The sequence below is a fragment of the Gadus macrocephalus genome, chromosome 4, assembly GCF_031168955.1.
Source record: "Gadus macrocephalus chromosome 4, ASM3116895v1".
Taxonomy (NCBI): domain Eukaryota; kingdom Metazoa; phylum Chordata; class Actinopteri; order Gadiformes; family Gadidae; genus Gadus; species Gadus macrocephalus.
In genome coordinates, this window is record NC_082385.1 from 9,917,390 (window position 1) to 9,936,104 (window position 18,715).

Genomic DNA, 18,715 nt, shown 5'->3' on the forward strand with positions numbered 1-18,715 from the left:
GAAATCTTTCATTGTAAAAACCTTTTATTAAAGGAGGAAAAGCTAAAAGTTATTGGGTGACTAATACTACTTCTAGCATGAAAATTGGCCAACACACCATCGTCCCAATAATACAGAATAGGGATCAAAGCTTTTGAGGAAATTCTACAGAATGTTAGATTAGTTCCCTCCATGACATTAATGCAGACTATAAAACCATTCTCATTAAGGGTGGAAAAACGAGCACGAGAGACGCGAGCCATCAATGTTTAAACACGCCGCATTCATGTCGGGGCCTTCAATGGTGTTTGAAGCCCGTTGGTTCCCAACAGTAGGTCATGGGATACCTAAACCTTTTTACTTAGCTTGTGATAGTTAGCGTGCCTTTTTATGGTCCTCCAGTATATTGAAAAAAAATATATATATACATTTTTAAAACATTTGTAACCACAAAGCTGTAAAGGCCGGAATGCTTCGTCTGCTGCCGGATGTGATGAGGGAGACCTTTCTCCAACACCTTTATATCATTAAACAGTTCAGGTTGGTATGATCAGTTTGACCACGGTCGTCTTTCCCATGGTAACTGGGTAATGGGATTCTGATTGGCTGCGAGTGCGATGGACCACACCTGTGACCCAGGGTCTGTGATTAACCTAGCCTGCCTGTGAGACAGCAGTGGGATGGCTTTGAATCACTCAGACAATGTATATACATACACACGTCTAAAAACACTAAACTTATAAGCGTATGCTTAGATCCATGAATGGTGCATCTCTTGTGTGGTTAAGGGGTTGATAAAAAAAAGAAAGAGAGCAGTGTGTTTGCGTCCAAACGGTTAAAGACACGGCTCGGGAATCCAGAAAAGCCTATAACCAGAGTAAGTACCCACAATCTCAAATGCTCTTAGCTTTAACAACCCCACATCATAGGTAATGGGTATATGAGTCACAATTGGACATGAGAGGAAGGGGGGCAAACGCTGGTCCCTGCAGACGCCTCACTGGCAGACATTACGCAGCATAATAAACCTCAGCCTCACACTGGACTCCATTTCCAGTCCTCCATTTTTTAAATACAATGAGCATTACTGTGTTTACATCACTGTCTCAAAGACCCTCACAATTCATTCATTTAAATTGGCCTCAATGCCTCTATAAAATGTCATCCATAATGTAAAAGGCCCCTCATAAGTCCCATAAGTCTAAAGTAGGCTCTTAACTTTGCTTTTACTGTCAGGCAGCCAAAGCATCACTTTGCTGCTAATCCCACATTTCCTTTATAAATCAGACCTTTGGGTTTCTGTAGCTCTTAATCACTGTTAAAGTCTCCAAGGACTATGGGGCGTGGCCTCACAGGCAACACCCCCTAGCCCGGAGCCCTCTTAACCGTCACTAGAAAACACTTCACAGAACCACGGCGCCGTGAATACGGTGGTCACTCACCAGCTCTACGTCGGGGGGGATGGTGAGACCGGCCGGTGCTACGAAGGGCTCCTCGTCTTCATCCTGCTCTGCTTCTTCTGACGGACATCCATATGAAAGCCCGGAGGAGGAGGGGGAAGGGGGGGGAGGAGAGAGGAGCATGAGAGAGACAACCTGCTGGAGCAGTCTGTTCGTGTCCAAATCTGTTCAAATCTCTGCCTGACTCGATGCTTCAGAGAGTAAAATAATGTTTTTAATGTGGTGTTTTGTTTACTCAGTTTTATTGAGTTTTAGTGTATACTGCTGCCGTCTTGCCGGGTCCTCTTCACAAGAGAGGCTAGATTGCCCGTGTGTGTGTGTGTGTGTGTGTGTGCGTATGTCTGTGTCTGTGTGTCAGTACGTGCATGCATGTGTCAGTCTGTGCCTCTGTGTGTGTGTGTGTGTTCTCACCAGCCTCTCTGTTGGCCTCCTCCTCCTCGGTGGGCTGTGAGGGATCGTAGTAGTCGGCGGTGTATTTGAATCCCACAGCAGTGTAGGTGCCTTCATCCGCCAAGGCCTCGCTCAGACGCTTGTACTCTTCCTCTGCAACATCAAGAAGAGGAAAAATCATTACTTAAAAAAAAATTGAATAGAAAATTGAATATTTGTGAACCGCAGGTAGAAGATACATTTCTTCCAAATATCCCAGTAGTACCCCATTGATAAAATAAAATTAAAATGTAAGGGCATGAGACATCCCTCAGCCCGAGAACACTTCAGTGAGTTAATTATTAACTTTTGAGCTACATCAAAGCTCAGACAGAACCGCGTCCAGCTTGGACCGATGATAAAGCCGCGCATCAATCCCACGTGATGTTCTAGTTTTGATCTTTGACTTCTTAGGGAAAACGGTAGACTAGGGCTGGGCGATTAATCTAATTTTGATCGCAATTTCGATTTTAGCGTCAAACTATCAGAAAATTAACATAATCATTATTTTATTTATTATTTTATGATCAAGTGATCATAATGGGATTCTGCAGCAGTGCTGTCCTCCGGCTAAGCAGGGGAAGAAACGCACTATGATTTACTACTATCACATTTTTCTTCTCCGGGGATTAAAATATTGGTTTGGGAAATCGGTTATCTGAAGCTTGAAAGTAGGCTTTGGGAGCTGGCCCCAGATCTGGGCTCTTAACCCCTCGGCAGCAGCATGAGGAAGAGCGGAGGTCAGCCGCAGTGCGGAGCCCGCCACGGACTCCAGATTTACTGCCGGTGCCTAGGGCCGTGAACGGTGTTTTGGCGTGGGAGGAAATTTCAGGCCAATGTGAACACAGGAAGAACATCCGAGCTCCTCAAAGAATGGTCCCAGCTGGGTTTGAACCCATGACCTTATGCCGTAAGCCAACTGTGCAGCCGACACACTTCATTTTTGTCTCGCTTTGCTCAGAATAAGCAAACCGGTTTAATGCATGACCTTGGGCGCTGTTGGTAACGCATGCTAAATTATCAAAAAATGCCTCAATAGACCAGCAGAGTCAAAAATAGTCATGATTAGCAGCCTTGAATTTAGCATTAGATAATAATAATAATTGATTACATTACATAGCGTTTCTCAAAGTGCTCAATCCCCTTTACATAGTGAGTGTGTCTATGTGTGTGTGTGGCGGGGGTGGGAGGGGTTTGGGGGGGTGGGGGTGGCTCAGACAGCCACACATTAGGTGTCAGAGTAAAGAGGTGCGGAAAATGTAGCCGGAGGATGATTAGGGGGGCCAGAATGGAACAAGAGCCGGGTTGGGCACTTGGCCAGGGCAGTGGGGTTAGCACCCCTGCTGTTACGATGCGTGCCTTGCGATCTTCGGTGATCACAGAGTCAAGTCCTCGGTTTACCTCGGCCTCATCCAACAGACGCGTCATGACGATAAACACGATGGTCAAACGCGTCATTAAACCAAAGAAGAAGTCCACAAGAACCTCCTCTCCTTCTGTCGCGGAGTGTGTGCCAGTGACCGCGGCAATGACTGCCTCATCTGACGGGAGCTCTATAGGTCGGGCGGTGCTCGCCTGCAACGACCCACTGCAAGGCGCCAGCTTGAGTGGATTCGTCCAGCTTCCGCTCTGCTGCCCGTAGCTGCTCTGCCGGTAATGCTTCGATCCTTCACTTCGTGAATTTCATAGGCAAATTTTATTGAGAAATCCCCTCTGTAAAAATCACATAGCAGAAAATTGGGGGTCCGAATTCACGGTACTCGAGCCATGTTGTTTCGCGGTTTAGGTGTATGTTGGTTTAGTCAATATGTATTCTATATATTGCCAAAAAGAGTTAACCTCTATGTGCAAATTCCTCTGATGAATGATTGACTATTGAATTGGCCAGAAGACTGAAAAAAATGACTAAAGTAAAGGCAGGGAGGACAATAGATTACAACAATGGACATTTTATTTATTTATATTTATTTATATCTGTATTTTTGCACATCCATCTGCACTGTTTTTATGTGTGTTTTCGGCTGCTACTGGATACTTGAATTTCCCCCGGGATTAATAAAGTATATATCTATCTATCCATCTATCTATCTAAAGTGACCTGTCCCCAACACCTCTTTCCTATTGAGTTTCAACACTAACTTTTATATTGATAAAAGACCCAAGGGTTCAAATCCCCAAGCACGCCATCCATATTGTTAATATTTCTGTGATGGCCCTTCTGTGGACAGATGGGTAATAGGCTGAGTGAGGGGCCAGGCCTCCAAATTCAAGGGCAAACAAGCCTATGGGACACTGTGTGCGTGTGCGTGTGCTTCCCTCTCTGTCTGTGCGTGCGCGTACGCACGCACGCACGCACGCACAAGTTTAGACTGCTAGTAAAAGCATTTGGAACAGCAGTCCCTGAATATCGCACAAATCAACAGCAGACTCATTCCGACCTGTGCGTTTTGGCCTCAGATGGAATATTTCACTTGAAACATTGGCTTCCTACTTCAATGAATGCAATTTAGGCCTGTGGTTTAGGAGGGCATGTTCTCACTATAATGTACAATGACGGAGGCAAGAGGAGTCAGTTCCGACTAAATCGAGTTTCTTATGCCTGGACAAAACCTTTTAAAGAATTTTATTTATAAAAAACGGGCCAGGAATAATGTTTTTTTGACAGTTTGAACTTTATCCGTTTTTTTTTCCGAGATAGATGTTATTTTAATCAATAGAGTAAACCAATCTTGCTTGAGCAACTCGCTGCCAGGGATCCTTGCTCTCATTTAAGCATTGACATTTAAATATGGTGTGGCATTGGTAGACCAAAAAAAACAACTCTGTTAGGCTACTTTATATTCATATGTTTTGTAAAATCCTCCACAGGAAAGTGTGTAACTAAGATACGTCGGTAAATGTAGTTTAAGTGCATTATATTAGCATTATATTAACAGACAAACCCAGACGCTATGAGAGAATCAGCCAAAACAACTGCTGTATGAATAATAATGTAAACACTTCCAGGAGCCTAGAGGGCCTCCATCATTCAAGCACCCAAAATTTGAGTTATGCAAAATGGTTATTTTAAGAAACATCGAGTAGAACTTTAGAGTTTTAGAACGCAATATATTTGTTCGGAGACACAGCCTGGCCTTTGCCAACTCATCTGCATACCGTGGATAAAGCTTGAGATCTTTGACTTTCACTGGTTATATAATCAACAGCATTTTAGAAATCCCATGAAAATGTACAACAAAGAAGTACATCCTCATATTAACATATTTGTGTTTGACGTGTTGACCTCAAATATATAGTTTGCACATTTTCTAAGAAGTCTTGAGGCTTTGTTACACTATAAAGCTGCTTTCACACCGCCGCCCGTTAACTCGCCGCATCCATTTATTTCAATGAGGGAAGGGCGGCAGAGGGGAGGCGGTTACAAAAGCGGCTGTAGACCAAGAAGCGGTTGCCGCCCAAGTGAACGCGCACAGATTTTACCCCACCGCTCGGCTTTCCCCGTGTTGAAACTTTCGGCGGCGGCAGCAGCAGCAGCCGCTTTTGAAAAATACCTGGCCCATTCACACCGCCGAGCTGAACCCTCCGGCAGCGAGGCGGTTGCCGCGCAGCGGTGTGTTGTAAGCAGACATGGGGGACTCGAGTCACATGACTTGACTCGAGTCAGACTCGAGTCGCAAATTTGAGGACTTGAGACTTGCTTGACTAACACTGATAAAAGACGACTTGACTTTGACTTGGACTTCATGACTTGAGACTTGACTTAGACTTGAGACAGATGACTCGAAATGACTTTTTTAAAGTTAGATTAAATGTTGGATATGGGATTTGCGATACGCCAGCCGATTTTAAAAACACACAACTCAAATGGTCCTACCCCCTCTCGTTCAACGCTGACTCTAACTCCACCCATTCCAAGTACATGGACGCGCAATCACGCAAGAGCGCAAACACAGATGCGCGACAGTGAGCCAGGCTAGCTGGGTTGGAGTTTAGGGTTGTCTTCTAGTGCTAGGTCCAAATGTGGATTAGCTAGTTAGCTAGCTCCAGTAGCTACCGCAGGATAACAACAAACAGAAGCTTGCTCTGGGTCACGAGCTTTGAGTACGTGCACGTGCACGAAGGGGTCACTCGCGGGGAGCGGGAGTGCAGTACGACCGTTTGATTGACGTACTTACTGTCCAATGCCACTCGGTGGTTCTGAAAATCATTGGCTGGAGTTTTTCGAGCCCTGCCCGTTCCACAGATGATTGACTTGTTTAATTTTCATGTCAGTAGGCTACTTCTAACTCAGTGGCTGTAAGTGGGTTATAATAATGATTTCAAGTAATTTTCAAGTAAAATTACACTGTCAGAGCCAGAGCGTCAGACTGGGCTGTTCTCAGCATACCGCAAAAAAATTAAGAGGGTTCAAGTTCCAGTCCCCAAATTCAGTTGAACCACTACCTGGACATTTGTGATGGACAGAGCTGCCTTCAGTTTTGGGCCTATTCACATAATGGTTTTGGAATGTTTTGAATAGTTTGAGTTATTGTTAATGTTAAGACATTGTTATTGTTAATGTTGAAATAAAACTCAACTTATGAACCACTCACTCTACCGATTTTTAAATGTGGAAACTGGGTTAGATGATCAGATTTTTGTATGACTTGACTTGTGACTTGCTTGACCTGAGCAATGACTTGACTTGTGACTTGCTTGATTCTCACCACAGTGACTTGGGACTTGCTTGAGACTTGAAGGTTATGACTTGAGACTTGCTTGTGACTTGCACATTAGTGACTTACCCCCACCTCTGGTTGTAAGCACCTTAAGAGAAACATAACCTGGATAGCGCCTTCGAAATTGCCCTCTTTGTGATCGGCCTGTTCAAGAACCACCAGTTGGGTAATGTCGGGGCTGGCCTTTCCATTGTCGGGGTGTTTGGGCAGGTCAAAGACCTCCATCTATTGCAAATATCACAAGCAAAAATTACTTTGCGCTAGGGCTGGGCGATATATCCAATATATGCGATGTATCGCGAGATGTTCTCCAGGGGATGTATAAAATGCCCATATCGCGAACATCGAATATAAATTGGGACGCAATGTTTCTTTTTGCCGCCGCCGGCATACTCGTTGTGCTTTCACGCGACGGGGCGACAAGATCTCATACAAAGTGAACGTAGAGACGCGTATCTGCCAATCAGCGTTCAACAGCGTGGCCACTGAGTGACATGTGTAACGTAACAGCCAACCAGCGTTCAACCGTCAAACTCGGTGCAGTGCAGTCCGGGGTGAACTGCAGCACGGAGGAGAAAGTGATTGTTGCCGTTTGCGACTCCCGGAGCTCTATATATAATAATATATAATATAATATAATATAATTGGTTATATAATATCACGGATAAAAGCTCTGTGCGCCTCCTGATGGCCGTAGCGTGGGGAGCTCTCATAGGGATTGGGCTTCTCGGGGTTTGTTTAACGCACAGCGTTCCCTTCTCTCGCTATTTCCGGTGGCTCTCTAAACTCACTCCCCCCGCCCATTGCGAGTCCACGAGATTCTCATGGACGCGCGTGTGTGACGTAGTCTGGAAGGCGCGCTGCTGTAGGTGCGTGTACCTCCGACTGGTGAGTGAGAACAGCCAGAAAGAGAAAAAAGGATGGAAACTGAGGATTTGGTTTCGAAAAAGAATAGCACTGGATCCTTCGTCTGGCAGTGTATATATAATAATTATTATTCAAACTGTTAATAAATAATTAACGGTTTGAATAAATGCTGTGTTGGTAAATCTAACTTGCTGTGATTTTCCTTTTCTTATGTGCAAGTTCTAAATTGTTCCAATAGAAAGCACTGATGAGTTTAAACAATATGTTGTTTCATGTAATCTACATGCAGACTTATGTTTCAGTAATACTAGCATTATCATATTTTGATTAAGTACATGCAGTCCCTCTCCTTAACAAACAGAAGATTATAAAACACGAGAATGGACAGTCAAACCAGGCAGTCCGGGCAAGACAACCAAGACATTAGGGCTGTGGTACACTGAAATTCGACCAACACCACGACCAATCGAAAAACATCACATTATCTCTAGATTAACCGCCGCAGGGCACTCAATTCAACCTGGTAAATAGATTCATGGAGCACTGCGCCGGGCAGCGTCACGTAGAAGAAAGACAACACGTCGGAGGATTAGATTCAGGCTCTGTTCTGTGTCCAATATAATGGGTCCCAATGGAGGAAAATAGGATGTGGGCCAAGGTGACATGTCTGATACGTTCAAACTCAAAGCCTTTCGGGCGATAAACAGGAAAGTTATATCGCAGACAACATGAAAAAATATTAATCAGAAGGCCAACAGACTTTTTTTCTTATTTTTTTTTCTTACCCACGTCTTATTTGACATGGTGTTAGATTTGTTTGCAGTCTTGTGTTCAGTAGGTAGAGGAGTAGTCATCCTTAAATTGGCAGAATTCAAAAGGGGTGAAACCCGGGGTGTTTGGATCTCCTGTCTTAGAAGTCAATAGTTTCTAGTGTCTATTAAACGATAGGATATAACAGAGAACCGGAACAGAGACTATTAATAATTTGTATTCATAATTAATGCTGTCTAACACAATATTGCGCATCATCAAAAATAAAATACATCGGTCTGCATATGTCCCTCCTGACCCCTAGAATAACGGATCAAGAATTTGTATTTCCTTTTGAAAGTAACACCAGCGCTTGTCCGACCAATGAGAATGTGGTCGAACACGTGCATATCGACCAACCAGCCGACACGAACCTGACAGCCCTACAAGAGATGCAGAGGGCTGGTGTCTGGGCAGGGGCCGCCCTAAGGACGGTCAGTGCCCCAGGGACAGAGCGGCGGTGGCGTCGGCAGCTCACCTTGTCGGGCCTCCTCCTCCAGCAGGTCCGTGTGCATGGCCAGGTAGCGCTCCTCGTCGCACAGCGCCTCGATGCGGGCTTCCTCCTCCGACAGCTGGTAGGACGTGTTCCACGACCCGCTGTCATACTCTGAGAGGTCATGCACGTGACCACGTCCATCGTATCTGTTGGACCAACGCGAAGGTTAGACAGGTGGAGGAAATCGTGGGATTTAAAAACACACACACACGCGCACGCAGCCACACGCACGTACGCTAGCGCGTACAGTCAAACACACACACAGACACACATTACAAACTACTTGGCAGTCAGAAACAATAAGAGGAGGAGTGGGGAGGGAAGGAAAGGGTAGGAGGGAATTTAAACCAAGAGTTGTTCTTATACATAGAGATTAACAAGAATGATTGAAAGAGGAATATAAGTGCTGCAACCCCATCCTGTTATGGAGTGCGCTTGTGTGAGGCACTGACATATTGGAAACTTTCTAAACAGCTTAAGCCTACTTTGAACAATCACTAGCAAGTTATCTAGCAAAGCTTTGTTGATTACAATTCCTACAAACCAGAAAACCTGAACCAAAAACAAAACAAAAAGAAAATAGAGAAAACAGCTCTCCTCTTACCTTACAGGGTTCAATCCCCCCTGTAAAGCTCATCAACACTTGTACATCTGCAAAGAAAGTTACATTCACACAAACCCGGGCACATAAATACCTATCCGTAAGAACCCAAACGGAGGACATTTCCCTGTGTTCGTTCCTCTACGCCACCGCTCAGTTGAAGTTTCTTCACGGAGACAAAGAAATGGAGGGGTTCTGGTGTTGGGCATTGGGGGTCTGGCGGGACCCCTTTGCCTCCCTTGCTGGGGGAAGAACTGGGTTATGTGATAAAGACATACATACATAGGCTGCACAAATAAAAAAACAGGAGCACGCTGAAGGCAGACCAAAGAGGGTTTCGATCGAATACATGTCATGGAAAAGGCTGATCGGTCAGTCAGTCACAATCATTCAGCGATCAAATAAACGCACAACTTTGCACTTTTTTAAAAGCATGCCGATTAGTGCATTGGAATCTCACAAGATATTGCTTTAGTGAGTCAAAAGCAATATTATGTTAAGAGACGAGAAAGCATTTGGGAATGACAGACTGAGCTTTTACACAAGAGTTGATGTTTTCCTTTTAACTCTGGGCTACAAGAGATTAAGGTCAGGTTGAACAGAATTTGCTCTGGTTTGGTTGGCATCAGCATGGCAACATACCAAGACAGCGTTGTACTGTTGGCCTTACAACAATAAGTCAATCGGAAGGTATTACTTTATCATATTTTTATTGTTATTCCATATCCATCATATTTATTGCCTGGATCTTAGCTTTCCAGAGAAAATTATTTCCGGCATGCCAAGGCGCAGTCCACTTCAAGGTTGACATGGTTTGCCTTGAGGGTTATAAATGCTAAGCAACTTGAGTGGAGTCTCTGGTCTGAATTTCCCATGATCACAAAATACATAAATCGTGATAGGCAACAAGATTGCCATAATTGGCATGGATTCGCATCTTGGCATTAAAGAACCTACAATTCATTTGTAGTTCATAGATCCAAAGACAGATTAGTAGTCAGGAAGAAACATTGGCTTCTGGCTTCTGCAAAACTGACTCCAGACAGTCCCTTCAATAGGCAATGGGACAGATGTGGTTAATAACGATTCCTTTTAAGTTTGTTCAACCGACCTATCAATAGTGATCTTCTTGTCCCCCATCCATGGAATGAGGTGTTTGCCATGTTCGTGGAAGAGAGCTCTTTCGTCGTCTCGGAAGACCTTGCAGGCATAACCGAACACCAAGAGGTCGGCGTACTTATCGCTGTCACTCACATCCTTCACCGCTTTGTTGTTGTGCTTCTTCTTTCCCTTTCCTCGAGCATACATCCCCGTTGGTGAAATTAAACTTACAGACAAGACTCCGCGGTAACCTGGATTTATTTTGTACAGAAATTATCGATTATCTATGCTCCAAAAAAGACAGTAATCCATTGGGTTCTTGGTTCTTTCATAAAACAAAACGCTGGACACTAGCAGTAGCCATCTTGGAATTCAAGTAAAGGCAGCGTCGTTACTTAATAGCAGTTTCGTCAAGCTTACGACTTTCTAATTAAAATACAAAAATGAAGAAAATATTCTGAAAATGGTATTATACAAAGCTTAGTCATATTACATAAAAATAAAAAAATGTAATACAGTAGGGGAGATAACAAGCATTTTTTACATTCGGCAACAAATTTGCCGAATGTGCTGCTTCCGACATAAAGCACACGGCGTTGCAGCGTGTACTGTTTATGTCATGGACCTATTAAAAGAAGGTTTATGTAGATATCTCTATTTATGGCCCCCGTGCACTGATTGTGTTAGATAAATGCAATGTATAATTATTAAATAATTTATTGGTTTCACTGGTGACTCTCACAAATAATATTGACCTTCAAAATAATACCTCGGAGGCTTGAATACAAATAATTAATGATTATCACTAAATAATGCATTTAAATGCAATTCGAGCATATCGTCAAGCTAATTGAGCTACGATTTTATTAAATTAAAGCTTGGTAACACTACAAATGTTCATATCAATGTTCTTACATCCAGAACACATCCACAACCATGTCATTTAACCCGGCCTTGGGTCTGATACCTTTATATATTGTATTAACTGTTGTATTAATCGCTCTGTATAAATACAAAGAGATGAGGGGGAGAGATCAAAATCTTGTTGAACCAGTTTTGACTCAGAAATTGGCAAAAGGCAATTAAAGAAACCGACAGCCGAATGTGTTGCCTGATGACCAGAAACGATGAACGATGAGGAATGTGATACCAATATGACATTCCTGTTTTCAACTGTGACTACAGATAAAAAGAGGATTGCAGAAAACTCTGAAACATGCCTGGGGAGTCGCATAATTCAGTTTTAACTTGGCACAACTCATACCTCACTTCCATGGACTAACTACCGTGTGATGATTACACATAACCCTATGGACATAAACATCACTGAGGCGTAGAGGAACAACCCCAGGTTATGGCGCATGAGATGGGCAGAGACCATCAAGAAGATACATTAAGTTTTGATTTCCGAACTCTCTAATGCTGGTCTACATCAGAAGTAAAGAATCTGCCACACCAATATCTACTTTTGTGACACACTCACAATTTAAAGTATCCGTTCCTCTTTTTTTCCACTTCTGTTCTATATTTTTTGTCCGTAAACTTCCCTTCCCTCCTTGGTGTTGGATTGAATTCCAACAGCTCATGTTTACATGGAATGACATGGACATGCCCAAACTTGGCGAAAGCGGTCATGTGAGTAACACATTAATGTGGTTGTACATCCAAATAGTGTCGCATGTCACTGTTGAATAGATATTGCTTCATTCCCAACTATCTTGAGGGTTGTAAAAAAGAAAAACATCGTTATTTCACTGGACTGGTCTCGTCAACGGTTTGCTCATTAGTCAGCCATCTGTCTGTTTGCTGATGGTTTTAATTGTGACAGTGAGAGTGATTGTCTTGACACTCTGCACATACTTGATGAGCTGCCATATAGAGAGCCCCGGCCACAATATCTGGCACAGACGCTGAACGAATGCGCCACTAATATGATAGAAACACAGCCAGTCAGTTCTATCTGTCCCAAGAAACATACCCATTTGGGTCAACGTTAGAGGACATGGCCAGGTCTGCTGGTTTCCTGTGTTTCCATCAAGAAATGAGGCATGGAGGAAATCACAATTCACGAGCATGGCACAGCTCACCAAAGAGCCTTCTAGAGACCGATCCTCATCCGGAGTCATCACAGGTGGCCGTTCTTCATAGCAGCTGGCTCTCTTTATCCATTCTACTAGTGTGCTGAACCTGATGCAGAGGACCTAGCATTTCCCGTTGGGATCAACAAAGCATTATCTGGGAGCTTAATAATCATAGAGGCAAAAGTGAACGAGTCATCTTATGAGACATTCCCCTGAGGAGTCGGTTCTTGAGGATGGGAAGGGATTGTGTTTACATGTAATCAGGCCCATGTTCTCGTTTTCCTAGTCCAAGTCCAATCTCATTATGACTCCCTGTAACCGATAGTGCCTGTGAAATCGAATGAGAAACATTGCTGGGCTGTTAATGAAGCCATGGGGAGGTCTCCAAAAGGAAGAAGGCCCGAACTAACAAGGTGGTTTCAGAGCTGTTGGGTAGATCATATCATGAATTATTATTACCGTGGTGTTGGTAGGTTTTGCTAAAGGTGTTCATGCAAAATCCATGCTCGAAACATGCTCTAATCAGCCATTAGGGATGTGACCAGTATTGATAAAAGGTCAAAAAAAGTTTTTTTTTAACAATTACGCAAACAAGATATCTGACCTTTTCTGTCATGGCCAAAAAGTTAATTGACCTTTTTTTGTCTACAATTTAAAGTCGTTGGATTGCATGACCTGGTAAATTGACGAACTAACGATAAGGACTTTAGGTAAGGGAGAGAGAGGGAGAGAGAGTGAGAGGGAGAGAGAGAGAGAGAGAGAGAGAGAGAGAGAGAGAGAGAGAGAGAGAGAGAGAGAGAGAGAGAGAGAGAGCATACAGGTGCAAGGGCGTGAACCCAATTGCAGAAAGCAAACAAACAGTCATCCTGATTTATTGGGAGCAGGACACTACAGACTGTGGTGAGCCCCCTTTAGGGTGTTGGTGGCCAACTCTGGGACAAGAGCATTGCCCGGTAGCGCAGAAACGTGGCTAGGTAGCTTTTGAACATAACCCGTGTTTAACACAGGTCAAACACATTTCACAAACGAGCACACAGGGAATATAAGGAGTGTGTTAGGGCGAGACAGAGGCTTTGAGTTTGTCTCCCGTTTCATAGTAAGTATACTCAATTTGTAAATGACCAGCTGCTGGTCCCATTAACAACCGGGACACACGTTGTATCTGTCAGCCAATGGACAGTATTCCAGTTCCAGAAATGGATTGTGGGCGACTGTTAACGACTCCATGTTGATATGGCCACTTCCCCCTTAAAGCACATATTATGTTCTACAGGTTCGATTGACGATGGGCAGTGTGCATGTGAATTTGTGACAGCCTTTGTTGATACCACTGGTACTCTGTGTGCATGTGAATGTGTGACAGTCTGTGCATGTACTGTAGGTACCGTGTATGTTAGCGTGTATGTGTGACAGTATGTGCATGTGTATGTGTGAAAGTATGTGTATACACTCTGTGTGTTTGTGCATGTCAGAATCAGAATCAGAATCAGAATCAGAATCACTTTTATTACATCTTATTGTACAGTACACAAGAGTAAAAATCTTAGGCTTGGAATGTGTATGTGTACGTGAGACAGTCTGTGCATGTATGCAATATATTATATGTAATTTCCCAGCAGATACTGTTTGTGTCCATGACAAATTTCCTTCAGTCAGCAGTACTGTCAATCTTTTCTTATGTTATAGAAATTGGACAGCGTAAGGCATTTTATGAACAGGTGTGAAAAACGACAATTTACCAGGTGAATAGGATCAAATTGTGCGATGTTTCTGTTCACCATCCCCATAAATCCTCTTCACTTTTTTCTGCTGTTCCTCTTTCGATATCCAGCTGGTGTAAACCCCTCAGACTTCTATTACTAAGATTTATGTCACTGCCACAAGGCAGAGTAGGCCCTTCCAAGACATCTCATTCTCCATTAGTCAAGGTATCTTCCAGAGAAACTCTGACAAAAGTCTTTTAGACCTTTCTTTAAAGATATTTTATAAGACAAAAGCTCATTCGTCCAATAGTCAAGTCGATGCACTCTTAGAAACTTGGGAGACAGATTTGTTACCCTTTACATTTTCATTCAAGTAATCCTTTACCTTGACTAATTGTATGAATATTGCTTTGTAGGATTGCGTGACTGTCAGGGAGCCTAATTGATTACTTTGGCCAGTTTAAATTCCACCCTCGGTGTAATCACCGGCTTATTACGTGCTTTTCTCTCAAAATTTGACATTGTTAATTATGTTGTTCTTTCTGATCTCCAGGAGCATCCCCCTTTATTATCACTTATCAAACTGAAAGCACTCGCGATTCTGCCAAATCTTTCAAGGTATTGCTTCAAATGTTTATTAAAGGGGACCTATTATGCTTTTTCGACTTTTATGACCTATAAACGTTGTTATAATGATTGATAGTCATGTTTAACCATACTGAAGTGTCGAATAATGACGTACATGCATTTCGACGTATTCCCTGCTGACAGTCTGGGGTGGATGTGCAGAGCGCTAAACACTCGGGACAACGTTTGCGATTCACTTGTTCACGTTTCCGGGAAATCATCTACATAGAGGCACTCCTGCCGCTCCCCCATATGCCTGGTCAAATATGCCCGCACGCGCGCTTCAAGGAAGGTAACCAATCACAACGGAGTTGGGTTGGCAGGAGGGGGAGGGGGCGGAGAAGGCTGAAAGCGCCCAGATGAGAGGAAGAGTTTCCCGAAAATCTACATCGTTTTTTGTGTATGGTTGAACATGACTATCAATCATTATAACAACAACGTTTACAGGTCATAAAAGTCGAAAAGCATAATAGGTCCTCTTTAAGAATAAAAGGTGTAACTCATTATTTTTGTTTTATTTATAGTTACGTTTTCATTCAACCATCACACATATCCCTTAACAAAACACTACCAGAGAATCATGTACCTTCACAAAAACGATCACGCCTTTGTTCATATGGGATGAAAGCAATAGGTTAGGTGAGGTCACTATTCCATGTCTGATTGACTTGGCATCACCCGTATCACCTCCATTCGAGTGATCAGCGAGCTAATAAGAAACCAAAAAGGCCTTTTCTGATCAGGCAAAAAAGGAAGTTCTGTTTCACATTCAACCCCTCCAGACAACCATCTCCTACACCACGATCTAGGTGGGCCACGTGTCTGATTGCAGCTATTATGCTGTGTACTTCTCCCCACTGGAGGGTACAAGCAACAGAAGCTGTCTTTGGACCAAAGTCTGGATCAAAACAGTCCATCTGGATGCCTTTACCTCTGCAAGGGAGCGTCGTAGATCACCTTGACACGGGCGTGATAGGCCGCTTGTTCAATCTTGTAGGAGGGTCTGCATGGCCATGAGCCCCTCCTCCACCAGCTTCTCCAGAGCTCCCACAGGGCTTACACTGGTGATCTCGCTCAGCTTGGCTCACTGCTCGTGTTCTTAGAAGATGGCCTAGCTTGACCACCTCTACCTTCTGCAGGCTGGACCCCTGCTTGAAGGGGAAAGAGCCTGGGTCTGCAGGTCAGCACTGAACAGGAACTTAACAAAGTTTCATTCCCGGTGTAGGACTGGAGACGTAGAACACAGACAAGAATGCAGAACACGACGATGGAAGGGAGTTAGTCTGTTTATGTCTGCTGGAGAAGGAATAGATGTATGCCGGAGCCCATCTGACGAGCGCGCCTCAGCAGCAGTCAGACGGGGACCAGTAAGCCCAGTCCAGGGGTGCAGAGGAACCTCTGTGCGGCCTCGAGTGGAAAGGCAAGGATCCCTGATGGAATATCCATCCTGCACTAGCAAGTACAGCGCAGGAGCTTTCAGCCAATGTTGGCACGACAAGAATACTAAGTCCACAATACTCTTGAGCTTTTGAATAAGGCATGTTGGTGGAGGGAGAAGCCTCAATCTATGCCACAGCATGGAAGAACTTTCTCTGGCCGTTGGACCACTGAGGCAGCAACCGTTTTCATCTTGACAATCGGGCTGAGAGAGAGAGAGAGAGAGAGAGAGAGAGAGAGAGAGAGAGAGAGAGAGAGAGAGAGAGAGAGAGAGAGAGAGAGAGAGAGAGAGAGAGAGAGAGAGAGAGAGAGAGAGAGAGAGAGAGAGAGAGAGAGAGAGAGAGAGAGTATAATAAGGTGCCTGGAGACATTATGGGCTTTGGCAATGTAAATGTACGTTTCACATGCCAATAAAGCCTTTTGAATATTGAGAGAGAGAAGGGCTATCTCCCCAGAAAATCAATTTTGGGATGTCCTTGCATGTAACATAATTTGCAACACAACCTCAAAACGAGACAGAACGGTCCACAGTCATATTTAGGATCCATCCAATCTCCCCCGGGCCTGCAGAGGGTCTGTAAGAAGGATATTGTGTTGAGATTTCAAACTGCATCAAAAGCCTTTAAAAAATAAGGGGGACTTTTTTTAAAGTCCTCGCTAGAAACAAAAACATAAGCAAATGTGTGGCATTACAATGCACCTGTCTGCACACTGGTGTTAAAGGAAAACAACACTGCGTACACTTTTGATGTAAAAACATTGTAAGGGTGTTTTCAGTTTTTTACTTTTTTTTGGGGCCACAAGGATCGTACAGAATGACATGATGTAATTTGGATAAATAGCATGAACGTATAACTTAACAAACACATTTAATATCTATAGAGAACCCTCAAGGTAATGTTGGTCCTAAGGTTGGCCTTTGAGGAGGAAGTTGGTTTACAAACACATTTAATATCTATAGAGAACCCTCGAGGTGATGTTGGTCCTAATGTTGGCCTTTGAGGAGGAAGTTGGCATCCAAACACATTTAATATCTATAGAGAACCCTCAAGGTAATGTTGGTCCTAATGTTGGCCTTTGAGGAGGAAGTTGATCTGCGTGAATGGCTCTCTAAGAGGATTAAGCCGTCACATTAGACTGATTATTCTCTAGGACTCTGAACCCTACAGGTTCCAGCACTGAGATCCCTCTTTCTCTCTTGTTTGGCGGCATGTGTGAAAAAATCCTTGGAAGACTCACATAATTTGCCTTTGACTTTGATATTTTGCAGAGTTCATCTAAACATCAAACGATCGCACACCCACCAGGCAAATTTTGGAAAGTAAAATGTCCGATCCAATGTTTTCTGATGATAGAAGGCGGTAGAAGGCGATGGAAGGCTGTGAGGGGAGGAGCCCAGCATGGCAGGCCCATTGACACCAAGGATGCGCCCGGGGGTTGTGGCGAATTAAATCAAAGTTAATCAAAGTTAGATCAAAGTTAAATCACAAGGCCTCAGCCAAAGGGGTTTGTGCTGTCCATGTGAAACTCAATTAAGGGTTTCCCTGCATCACAAAACCTTGTAGCAACATTCAATTACCGCAGAATACAAATGCATAATGAATACAGGTGGTGGAAAATGTGGTAGTGATTAGTGAACAACTTGCAGTCAGATCAATAGTGCTTTATTCTTCAAATAAAAGAAGGGATTCAACATTGTAGGTCGATTCTTCCATGGCATATTTAAAATAATAGAGGGAGTGTCAGCACAGTGTTGTGGTGCGACAATGAAAAGGGAAATATTGCTATTGAGTGACCAGTCATTTTCAATTATATAGAACAATAAATCAAACAATTAAAAATATTTTTTTAATGATTGGATGTTAACACCAAACACATTGTGGACAGAGAAAGTTAAGACATAGGAATTCTAATATGCCAAGTTTTTTATTATGTGAAACAGACTGAAATGATGACTCTTAACCTTAAATAACGGTTACAACCATTAAACTAAAACCAAAACGTGTAACTACCATTTAACGTAAAGTTGAATGTGTAATAACCATAAATCTCCATTGGATTTAAATTGTATCTTTGGCTCACAGAATGCTGTGAAGTAAACAACAGTCTGAGCATAGATCATAGATATTGAAAGGGTCAGGACTGCATCTTGGAGCTAAATCATTTGAAGCTTTGCAGACAATCAATGCTATTTTGAATGAAATTGTGAAATACACCGGCTGGAGGAAAGTCATCTCAGGATAAGTTTATTGTCTACCATTTATCGTGTTCGAACTTTGACTGTGGAATTTTAAGTGGGTTGCAGCTGTCCCGAAGTCTGTTTCTTCTTTCTTTTTTCTTAATCAGTTGAGACGGAGAGAAATCTCAAGACAAATGTCATAAACCCACCTCCACCGCCTCAGTCTC

The 18,715-nt window shown here is 43.3% G+C and overlaps 1 protein-coding gene across 3 annotated transcripts in view; it reads right to left on the reverse strand.

Annotated features, from left to right (window-relative positions):
* The window catches only part of sfswap (splicing factor SWAP), a 73,396-nt gene extending 62,549 nt beyond the window's left edge, over positions 1-10,847 (reverse strand). The window contains exons 1-4 of one of the 3 annotated variants that reach the window (XM_060050081.1): positions 10,472-10,847; positions 8,742-8,905; positions 1,851-1,982; positions 1,422-1,495 (exon numbers count right to left, since the gene is read on the reverse strand). In XM_060050081.1, coding sequence (XP_059906064.1) covers positions 1,422-1,495; positions 1,851-1,982; positions 8,742-8,905; positions 10,472-10,668 — 567 coding nt within the window. In that variant the 5' untranslated portion in view covers positions 10,669-10,847. Of the gene's footprint in view, positions 1-1,421; positions 1,499-1,850; positions 1,983-8,741; positions 8,906-9,454 lie in introns of all 3 variants that reach the window. The other 2 variants (XM_060050080.1, XM_060050082.1) reach the window with 2 other exon arrangements.
* Positions 10,848-18,715: the final 7,868 nt, after the last annotated feature.